The sequence below is a fragment of the Dipodomys ordii genome, unplaced genomic scaffold (assembly GCF_000151885.1).
Source record: "Dipodomys ordii isolate 6190 unplaced genomic scaffold, Dord_2.0 Scaffold105, whole genome shotgun sequence".
In the NCBI taxonomy this organism is placed as follows: domain Eukaryota; kingdom Metazoa; phylum Chordata; class Mammalia; order Rodentia; family Heteromyidae; genus Dipodomys; species Dipodomys ordii.
The window spans coordinates 1705227-1716403 of NW_012267321.1; the positions used below are offsets into that span (position 1 = coordinate 1705227).

At 54.0% G+C, this 11177-nt stretch overlaps 2 protein-coding genes across 2 annotated transcripts in view; both read right to left on the reverse strand.

Moving 5' to 3' along the window:
- Positions 1–1447: 1447 nt before the first annotated feature.
- On the reverse strand, positions 1448–4521 carry Klk8 (kallikrein-related peptidase 8). The gene is given in 5 exon segments (XM_013027724.1): positions 1448–1603; positions 2815–2948; positions 3746–4008; positions 4246–4439; positions 4441–4521. Coding segments are annotated over 5 exon segments (828 nt in total).
- A 2037-nt stretch (positions 4522–6558) lies between these two features.
- Klk9 (kallikrein-related peptidase 9) overlaps positions 6559–11177 on the reverse strand; it is a 5572-nt gene continuing 953 nt past the window's right edge. The window contains exons 3-5 of the mRNA XM_013027601.1: positions 8972–9237; positions 7016–7152; positions 6559–6714 (exon numbers count right to left, since the gene is read on the reverse strand). Of these exons, the coding sequence (XP_012883055.1) occupies positions 6559–6714; positions 7016–7152; positions 8972–9237 (559 nt within the window). The remainder of the gene's footprint in view (positions 6715–7015; positions 7153–8971; positions 9238–11177) is intronic.

Here is an 11177-nt window from a genome sequence, read left to right on the forward strand (position 1 = left end):
AGTTACATGACAGGATATCAGTGAAATAATTAACCAATTAGAGACCCACAGACCAAATAGCCACTGATTGGGTGAGATCGGTCACATAACAAGGCTTCAGCCAATTAGTGATTCATGATGTGCTGAAGGAGGACAGATGAGCCCAGATAAATCAGATTCTCTTTTATTAAAAAAATAAAATGAAACAAGTACATTCGCTTTTCTAAGAATGTAACCTGGGAAATTCTGAGAGTGAATATTCGTATCTTTATAATAACTACTGAATACAACATAAAATGTGTTAAGTTCGACCTTTTCTGGGGTGAGAACCCATTTGCTCCCCACTTCAGTTTGGAGCCAGTAATTCTCCCCGCCTTGTCCCCCAACCTTGGCAGACCCATCCAGATAGCTCTAAACTGGGAAAAAAGATTTCTGGACACATGGGGGGCTCTCAAAGTATTTAGTCTTTTTAACCCATCGGTAGATTCACGGGTATCCATTTGTGGTTGCTTAAACTCTTCATGGTATTTCCCTATTCCTAGGTACACATGCCACTGAAAACAGGGGAGTAGTGGGGCATGGTGCTGTTAGTTATAATCCCAGCATTCAGGAGATGGAGGTGGGAGGAGGGCAAGTTTCAAGCCGGCCTGGGCTACACAGTGAGATTCTGTCTCACGGTAGGAAAAGGGGAAGGATAAGTTGGGGCAGGATCTTCCCCATTCCACACTTCAGCTGCTCAGAAAACAATCATTTCAAGACTATCTTTTCCAAGCTGGATGTCAGTGGCTCATGCCTGTGACCCTACTTATTCAAGATCCTGAGATCTGGGGATTCCAATTCAAATACAGCTCAGGTAGGTAAATCTGAGAGATTCTTATCTTCAATTAGCCAGCAAAAAGCTAGAAGTGGAGCTTTGGCTCAAGTGGTAGAGCACCAGCATTAAGAGAAAAAAAACAATCAAGAATGCAAAGCCTGCCAGGTGCTGGTGGTTCATGCATGTAATCCTAGCTACTCAGGAGGCTGAGATCTGAGTATCATGGTTCTAAGCCAGCCTAGGCAGAAAAGTCTGTGAGACTTTTATTTCCAATTAACCATCAGAAAACAAGAAGTGGCACTGTCAAGTGGTAGAGCACTTGCCTTGAGCTAAAGAGCTGAGGCACAGTGCTCAGGCCGAGAGTTCAAGCCCCAGGACTGAAAAAAACAGAAAAGAATGCAAGGTCTTAAGTTCATGGTCCAGAGTTCAAGCTCCAGGGTTGGCATCTTTCCCAGATTGACTTCTGGGTACTCAAAAAACTCCCCCCACCCCACTCCCTCAAACCCTTCCTGAACAAAGGGGAGTGGCTCTTAGTGTGCTCAGATCTACTCAAACCTACCAGCCTCCTCACCTCCCAGCCCCCCCGCAGGGTCCAAACACAGATAGGCAAGGAGTGAGCCAGGGCTGAGACTTTATTGGGGGCATCCCCTAAGATCAGTCTCTGTTACCCATGGTTTTCTTCATCCAATCATGGTAGCGGCAGAGGTTGGTGTAGACGCCAGGTCTCTCGGGGCGCCCGCAGGGGTCTGAGCCCCAGGATGTGATACCCTGGAGCACACCACCACACACCAGAGGGCCCCCAGAATCGCCCTGGGTGGAGACAGAGAGGAATTTCCCTTACAAAGCAGCAGCAGGCATTTAATGTGAGCCTATTTAATGTGATTGGTCTCCTGTAGCCAATGAGGACAAGAGCATTGTTTCTGGAGACCAATCAGGATAGAGAAGGCAGGGCTTCCAGTGTACTTGATGTCTGGATGCACACATGATGTCTAAGAGCAGTGGAGAAAATCCTGACCAATGAGGGAAGAGAGTGTATTTGTCAGGATCCAATCCGAAGAGGGAGCAGTGGAGATTGATGGAGGGGACTGAGCCGATGTTTCCTTTATTGATCTGGGTTACCATACAGGAGAAAGAGCAGTGTGGAGGAGAGAGGAAGGGAGGACAAGGAGGGGAGAGGAGGAGAGAAGAGAGAAGGGAAAGGAGAGAAAAGAGAAGAGAGAAGAAAGACAGAGAGAGAGAGGAGGGAAAGAGGAAGGAAGGAAGAAATAAAGGGAGGGGGGAAGGGAGAGAGCCAGTCTCCATGGAATAACTTGTCTCTATGGAAGAAATCAAGATATTGGTTTCCAGGATGTTGTCAGTGATGGGAATGACCCCATTCTTGACCAATGGAAGAAGAAAGCATAGTCTTCATGGACCAACAATGAGGGTAGAGCTTCTGTGAAAGAGACCAGGGGTAGAGGGAGCCTGGAGGACACCTGACGGGGTCACAGCCAACAGGAAGGAGAATGTCTACCAGTGACAACCCCAGGGGTGGGGGTGGGGTAGGAGGAGACTTCCTGAAGCTTGGCATCAAAGTCAACAGTGGCACCATTTTTCTGGCCAGTAGGCAAAGCAGTGTTGTCCCCAGGGAGCCAATGGCAGAAGAAGGGACCCATCTTTGGGACCCCAGCCAGAGAGAAATGATGATGACTCCCTTTCTGGCTACTGCTTGGGTCTACCAAAAAAAATCTCAGGAACTAATGCTGTGGAACTTGTGGCCTCAGATCCTTTCCTAGTCTCCCTCTGCACATCTTAGGTTGCATTCTGAGAAAATGATGGCAGCCATTCAATGCTTTGTAACCTCCAGGGAGAGAGAGTTTGCTTTTCTTGGAACCTGGTCCTCACTCTGCAGGGACAAAGATAACCTCTCCAATTACACACACACACACACACACACACACACACACACACACACACACACACACACACACACGGCCCAGAGCCTGGATGTGCAGGGCAGGAGCCCCAAAGGTTCTCCTTACCTGGCACGTGTCAGCACCGTTGCTGTTGCCCGCACAAACCATACCATCATTGATCTTCCCCGGGTAGGCTTCCTCGCACTTCTTCTGGGAAAAGATTTCTACGTTGGCACAGTTGAGGGTGTCAGGAAAATTCTCTGTGTGGGGGAGAAGCAAGACAACAGATCTCTTTTCTTCCAGTCTCACCTGGGTCTACCTTCCCTCCTGAACTGTTCGCCTCCAGTGTCGTCTGGGTCTACCCCTCTCTCGGGAACATCCACAGCTGCATGGGAGCTGTTGGCTGGCTCAGATTTGTGGTTTGATCGCCTCACCCATGAGCAGATTGTTTCTATAGCAATACCCTGTCTCATTGGCCCATAGGAGTCTGACAGGTAGGGGCACGGAGAGTCCTCATTGCCTTTCTGAGCTGAGTCCCCAGACTGCTTTTACTGTGAGGCCAGAGTAAAGGGCTAGATTCTGAGTTTTCAATGGATCTTCAAGCTCTAGAGTCCAGGTGGAAAGGACCTGGGGAGCTGGGTCCCTGGAGTCGGGAGTGAGGAAAGGATTGGAGCCCTGGGTGACAGGGAAGAGGGGATCAGGCTAGGTTTCTGGGGTTTAAGAGAAAGAAAAAAAATGATACACAAGATCCTATTTTTCCTGAGTCCCTAAAAAGTCCATCTATCTTCATTCCGTTAAGATTCCATGAGACCCTATTCAAGAAAGTGCTTGGGGTGCTGAGTTTTTTGGGTCCTTCTTAACAGTCTGTTCCTTTATGTTTTCCTTTTCTGTCCTGGGAGCTTTTAAGATTTCCAACATGCCCCCTGCCTCATCGCTTTTCCATCTTGGCTTTCTCCTAAGGAAACGGGGCAGGAAGGAGATTTGCCTATGGTGTTGGGTCCAATGGACCAACTAGCTCCTTTGCTCTCTTCTAGCCACAGCCAAGCCCATACATTACCTTGGGGGCTGGTGACTGTACCCCAGCCTGAGATAGTGCACTTCTGGCCCTGGTGGGTGCAGTGATACGCCAGGTCGATAGGCTTCACTGTAGGCCCCAGGTCGGCCTGCTTGCGAAGGCGGATCAGCATCAGGTCATGGCTGTGGTCCTCGGGATTGCTGTTGTTGTAGCACGGGTGCTGGATGGAGCGGGCCACGTACATTTCCTGCTCTCCTTCGTTTCTACTCTGTAAGCTGTGGTCTCCCAGGCGCACTGTGTATTTCCTGGGAATGAAGGAGAAGGGGAGCTCGGGATGGAGCAGGTGACTCGGTCAACCGTTCCTCTCCTTCAGACCCAGGAGTCCATACCCAGCCTCCTCCCTCAGACCCAAGAGTCCAGGCCCAGCCTTCCTCCCTCAGACCCAGAGGTCTTGCCTTCTCTTCTGAGGACTCCTCCAGTCTTCTTTTCTCAGCATCCCCCATTTCCCTCCCCCCCCAAATCTGGGCCTGGTCATCACTCACATTTTTTTGCAGTGGGCGGCTGTGAGGACCCAGTTGGTGCCAACCAGGACCCCTCCGCAAATGAGTCGTTGGCCCTGGAACAAACCGGCCTGCCACGGCTGGGAGTGGGGCTTGCACTCCTGACCCTCCAGTATCTTGGAGCCCTGGGCCCTGGAGCGTCCTGCAGCACGAGGGAGGGGGATGGGGCGCCACCCTCACGCATGCGCAGTGCCAGGACCAGGAAAACCACTGTGGGTTCAAATGGACACACAGCCGGGTCTCTGCATGCTTTGTCATGCCAGGATCACACCTGAGGTTCCGGCAGCCACACACACACACACACACACACACACACACACACACACAGGAGTGCAGCGCACGAGTCATCATACATGTTTCCACATACATCTTGGGACCAGGTCCGGTGGACAGCACCCCACCACCACCCCAGTACCACCCAACCCACCTGAGTCACATGTTCCATGTTCCTACCCACATCCCCGGGCAAATCCTCCTCTTGTTCCCTGCTCCAGACCCCTGCATTCACACCTCACCAGGTAAGTCAGCCAGTGGGGGGCAGGGAGGCTCTCCAGCTGCCTGCTGCCCCCCCAGCCTGCCTGCCGCCCCCTCCCCCGCTCCCCTGGAGGTCCCCCAGTCCCCCTCACCTGCCTGGCCTCCCAGCAGCAAGAGCAGAGTGGTCCACACCAGAGCTTGGCTGGGCATGGTGGCTTCTCAGAGGGGCTGAGAAGAGGAAGGGATCCCAGGGTTTTGGGTTTTTTTTTGTGTGTGTTGTTTGTTTTAAAATCTAAGTGTGGGGCAGAGGAGTCCAGTCCTGCATCCCAAGGGGGAGGGGGCGCCTGGGATCCCTCCGTCTTGGGGAGGAGGGAGCTGGGGACCCCCTGGCTGGGTCTGGGCCCTGTGGAAGAGGGGATCTGGGGCCCGGGCTAGTGTCTGAGCACCTCTGCACCTCACCTTCCAGAATCCGGGGGGGCGGGGTCACCTACTGATTCGTATTCAGTGGCAGAGGCCTCGTACTTCCGTTCTGTCCACCTGGTACTAAGATTCCCAGCCTTTTAACCGGGAGTCCCCGCCCCACCCCGCCTCCTCCCCAGCCAGTGCCCCGCTCGGGAGCACCCTGCGTGAGGAAGGGCAGGGCGGAGGGGCTGGACCCAAACCTTGAGGGAGGAGGGACTGAGATCTCCGGACACCTGAGGTGAGGGAGAGGAGGGGCTCAGGGCTGGGACCCCAGGCCTGAGGGAGGAGAGCTGGGGTCGGGACTCCTGGGTCTGAAGGAGGAGGATTAGAGTTTGGACCCCTAGGTCTGATGGAGGAAGCTGAGGTCTGGACTCTGGGTCTGAGGGAGGAGGCTGGAATCTGGACTCCTGGATATGGAGGAGGACTGGGGTCTGGATTCCCGGGTCTGAGGGAGGAGGACTGAAGCTGAATTGGTTTTGTCTTCCCTCCAGGAGGGACTGGGAGCGCGATCGAGGAGGAGGAGGGGCGGGGGCGCCGCAGTAACCGACCCGCATCGGAAGAAGGCCGGTGATTCTGCAGGGCCTGGTGAGGACAGCCTGGCCCACCCTCGGTCGGAGGGGTGCGGGATGTGGGAAGGCAGGTTTGGGAGGCGCCGTGACCTGGTTTCCCCTTCCCCTGGGGGCGGCGGGAGGGCCCGGCTGCCCTCGGCTGGTGGAGCGACGTCAGGCCCGGCTTAGGAGGGGCTGGGATGGGGACGGGCTTCCCTCGTTCGCCCTGCACCTCCCACCTCTGCATCCCACACCGACAGCACCAGGAAGCAGGTCTCCGCGTTTATTGTTGGTCATGCACAGGTCCGCAGAGGATCGATACCCTCCCCGACTCCCCCAGTCCTCCCCGCCAGGATTCAAACCCCAGACCCGCCCAGCGCAGGACTGCGAGGGGCGGAACCCAACGTTGTAGGCGTGGCTGCCGTGCCGCTGGGCACCACAGTGGTCAGGCCTCTGTGGAGAAGGTGTGGCCGGATGGGCGGAGTCTAGAGGAGAAGTCGTCCCATTGGGCAACGTTATTCCTTGGAGGGAGGAGCCTCGTGATGGGGGCCTGCTCTAGGTGATATCAGGAAGCCAGGGACAAAAGGGGGCGGAGTCTCATCTGCTGGGCACCGAGGGGCGTGGCCTTGTCCACCGCTTGCCGGAGGCGTGGCCGGGGCGTGGCCTTCACTGGAGGGGCGGTGCCTGAGGGGCGGAGTCCGCGTCCAGAGCTTGGTTGTAGGTCCAGGGTGTTCACCTTTGAAGCTTGGGGCTGCGGTGACCCCCGACCCCGCGCCCACCTTGCTCTCCAGGTGGTCCTGGGTGGGAGGGCTCACTGGTTTTCCTCTATGGTTTTCTGAATCCAATCACTGAAGTGGCACACGCTGGTGTAGACAGCGGGGCGCCTCGGTCTGGAGCAGGGCTCTGAGCCCCCGGACACCACACCTGCCAGGGTCCCATTGCACACCAGGGGCCCCCCGGAGTCACCCTGTGGGGCGGTGAGGGGGGGAGCAGGTGGAGAAATCGTTAAGACAAACTATTCGTGAGAATGACAGGGTCGCCAAGGTTCCAGGCCTCCCTCCCCCCTCAGGCCCAGGAGCAGAAGATTGGGGACCCCCCTTCTCCCCCCAGCATTCTGACCTCCTAGCCCTGTCTTGTCTCAAAACTCTCTGGGGCTCCCCCCTCTGGCCCCCCCAAGACCCAGACAAATGGCGGAGCTTCCCCCCTCTGCCTCCCTCCCCCTCCTCTCCCCCCCCCCCCCCCCCCCCCCCCCCCCATTGAAGTCTCACCTGGCAGGAGCCTCTGCCCCCCTCCCACAAGCCGGCGCAGAGCATGCTCTCAGAAATGTGGCCCGGATACGCCCAGTGGCACAGCATGGTGTTCAGGATGCTGATGTTGGCACACTGCAGCGTGAGCGGGTACTGCACTGTTCGGGAAGAAGCCGGCCGGGGAGAGCGGGGTCAGCAGCTGCCCAGCTCTCCCCATGCCCACGCGGCCCCAGCCCCCTTGCAGGCCTTCCACAGGGAGAAGGCCTTAAGACTCAGAGATGGAGAGCAGAGACAGGCCCAGGTCTGGGGGTGCCTAAGCAAGTTGGAGGCCCAGGGTTCAAATCCTGGGACCTCCAAAGAGAAGAGGGTGGGGGCTGGGGAGACAGAATAGATGGCTAGAGGAGGGGGAGCTGGCAGAAGGAGAGAGAAGAGAAACCACAAGGTGCAGAAACCAGAAGACAAATGTCTTAACTCACACAGGCCAACAGAGAAATCTAGGATTACAGATGTACCCCATTTGGATCGATATAACTATAACACCAGGGCACAAACTCAGTTGCATGGGGAAGGGGGGAGTTGGTAGGCCCTGAGCGAGGGGGCTTGTCAGGTTGCAGCCAGTGGGGTGAATTGCTTTGAGCCAGAGAACCCTTGTCCCAGGGACAGCCTCTGTGGACTTTCCCAGGAGGGTTAGGTATGAGGGTGTACAGTCTTGAGGCCTTTGCTTTTTTTGTTGTTTTGTTTCTTGTTTTTGCAGTGGTGAGTCTGGACTGCAGAGCACTGGCGTGCTGAAACATGTTCTGCTACTATGAGGTGCGTCTCCTGCCAGGGGCTTTGAGCTTCTCAAATCAGCCCAGAGAGCTGGCTTTCAATATATTGGGCTGGGAAGGTGGCTCAGTGGTAGAGTGCTTGCCTTGCATGCCTGAGGCCCTGGGTTCGATTCCTCAGCACCACATAAGCAAAAAGAAAAAAGCCGGAAGTGGCGCTGTGGCTCAAGTGGTAGAGCATTCGCCTTGAGCTGAAGAGCTGAGGGACAGCACCCAAGCCCAGAGTTTAGGCCCCACGACCGGACCCCAAAAAATAATAAAAAATAAAAAAAATTAAAAAATTTTGTTATCAATATAAAGTCTCCCAAGTTTGACCTACCCCCAGCCACAAATGCAGACTGATTCTTTTTGTCCAAGACAGTTTGTAAACTAATACTGGAAATATTTGTTATTAATAGCAATTAATACTGTTATTTGGAATGCCTAATGTAAAGGCAGAGAAGGAGATGCACACTTTATTTCAGTTCTAAGTTGTGTGTATGTTTACCTTGCAACATCTTGGGAATCAGGATGTGTCTTCCAGTCAAACATGTCTTACCATCGTTATCACTTTTTTTTTTTTGTCAGCCTTGGGGCTTGAACTCAGGGCTTGGGCGCTGTCCCTGAGCTTTTTCACTCAAGGCTAGCGCTCTACCACTTTGAGCCACAGCGCCACTTCTGGTTTTCTGGTGGTTCATTGGAGATAAGAGTCTCACAGGCTTTCCTGCATGGGCTGGCTTTGAACCACGATCCTCAGATCTCAGCCTCCTGAGTATCTAAGATGACAGGCTTGAGCCACTGGTACCCAGCTTAGTGTCACCTTTTGGTTCCCCATATTCTCTCGCTTCCCCTCTCCCTTTCTCCCCCCAACCCCCACCTCTTTCTTTCCCTGGAACTTAGGATCCTCCTGTTTCAGCCTCCTGAATGCTGGGATTACAGGCATGTGCCATCACCCCTGGCAAATTTTTTTCCTGCATCCTTAATAATGCATTAGGATAGTGATGCACACGAAAATCTAGAGCATTGTGGACTTGAGGAAAGACACTAATGTGTGATGAAGTTGATTAACCGAGAGGGAGGGAGAGTGGGAGAGAGAGGAGAAAAAGAAGAGCGGGAGGATCAGTGCAGCGGCCCTGTACGGTGAGGGGGGGAAGTACCCCAGGCAGAGCCGTACCCTTGGGGCTGGACACGGCACCCCAGCCTGAGATGAGGCACTGGTTGCCAGGGTCCACGCAGGTCTCGCTGACATTCAGGGGCTGCACGGCAGGGCCCAGCCGTGCTGGCCGGGGCAGGTGGATCAGCATGATGTCATTGTTGTGGTCGTTGGCTCTGAGGTCGCTGTTGAACCCGGGATGTGGGAAGAACTCGGTGGCTCTGAAGAGCTGCTCGGAGCCCTCCCACTTCCACAGGTGGTGCTCCCCGAGGCGGACCCACAGGAACCTGTGGGAGAGACAGCAGAAGCCAAGCTGGAAGCCAGTGTGGGGAGGGGAGGGGGAGGTCTGCTCAGCTCTGGGCCTTTTCTGTCTTTTGGGGTACTGTGTGACCTTCCATAAACCACACACCCCCTCTCTGGGTCTCTGGCCCTCCAAACTGGCTTTTTGGCTGCCCGTATCCCCTTCTCGTCTAGCCACCTTTCTCCCTGCCCACCTGGTGCCTCAGTGGTGACCCGAGAAGGTCCCTTGTGGGCACCTGGGGGCCCCACCTTGCACATCATAACAACCCCACCTCCTGCCACCACAGGTCTGGTGGCTTCCACGGGAGTGGTTGTCAGTGTTTTGGGGTGTGTGCATACAGGGGGACAGGATATGGAAAATCCCCACATTGGGGTGCGTCTGTGGCCTCAGGCTTTTCCTATTTGTCACGTCCTTCAATCCCTTCGGCACTTCTTCCTGATACCCAACCTGAGGCTCACTTGCTGAAGTCCCAGCGTGTGCGCTCTGCTCTAGGTCTGTGCTCTGGAGAGGTGAGTGTCTTGTGGAAGTCTACTCGATCCCCAGCCTCTGACCTCTGACATTAGGCACTAGGCTAATAGCAGAGGACTCCGGGCGTGAGGGGTCTGAGATGTGACTCCGAGCTCTGCTCCTCTCTGATGCCCTGGTGGCTATTCGCTCTGGGCAGGGAATTGAGCCCCTCCTCCTCCATCTTGCCTCTGAATCTCTCTCCCACGTCCACATCTCTACTTTTCCCATCTTGTCTTTGGGGCTAAGTTGAAAGCAAAGTTCTCTCAGACTGAGACCAAAGCTTGAGTTCATCACAGAGCAGTGCATGATGGGAAACTCCCATCCCGCATCCGGAAGCATCATGCATGCTTTATTCCTGAAGGAAAGATGGCTCATCCAGAGGTGATGCTGGGGGTTCCCAAGTCACATGTGGTGATTCCTGCACCCATAGTCTCCACACTTGAGAAGTAGAGGCAGGAAGGTTGCAAGTTTGAGGCCAGCTTGGGGGGTACAGAGTATCACCCTGTCTCAAAATAAACCAAACCAAAAACAAAAAAAGAAGAGGGATTCTGGCACCATTTTGAATCTAGAATCCTATTAGAACACCCAAAATCTTAATGTTCTAGAATCCTATAATCCTAACCTACCCATGCATCTAGAATTCTGAGAGGCTCGAGTTTTGGCATCTTAGGGCTCGAAGGTTCTAACCTTCTGTACTTCCTCTGGATGGCATCTCCTGCATTAAAGCTACGCCTTTCAACAACCTAGCCTTCTATGCTCTTCCAGAAGCAGAAGAGTAGAACTTTCTCACTCTAGAATATGGTTTTAGAAATGTATGAGTCTAGGATTCAAATAGTTTAGGACTCCCAAAAAACTGTCAAGACTTAAAGCTTTGGGGGTTAGAAAACCCTGTAATGATAGAATTCTGGGACACCGAGTTCCCCAGATTTGACACGTTTGTAAATATAGGCTTCTAGAATTTTCTAGGCTCCAGGTTCTAGAATTCTAGGAATCCTGTCTTCTAGGCTAGGGTGAGTGAGTGAAAGCCTCCAGGACTGTAATGTCTCTATTCTGTGGGCCTAGAACACTCACAAGGCAAGGCATTCTAGAATGGCAGTCATTACAACTGCCACCTGCTGCGTGAAACACCTTTGGCCACATGGAGGGAAGAACTAGGTGAGGCTTACGACAAACCACATGGCAGGCACAATGCTGCCACACTCAACCAGGCAGGGGCTGGGATAGAGAGTCCAAGATTCTAGAATTCTGTGGGTCCAACACTGGAGGATTCTGGATTTCTAAAGCTAGAGTGTGCGTGCGTGTGTGTGTGCGTGTGTGTGTGTGTGTGCGCGTGCGTGTGTGTGTGTGTGTGTGTGTGTGTGTGTGTGTGTGTGTGTATGTGTTTGTGGGGAGGGGGTCTTAGGGCTTGAACTCAGGGCC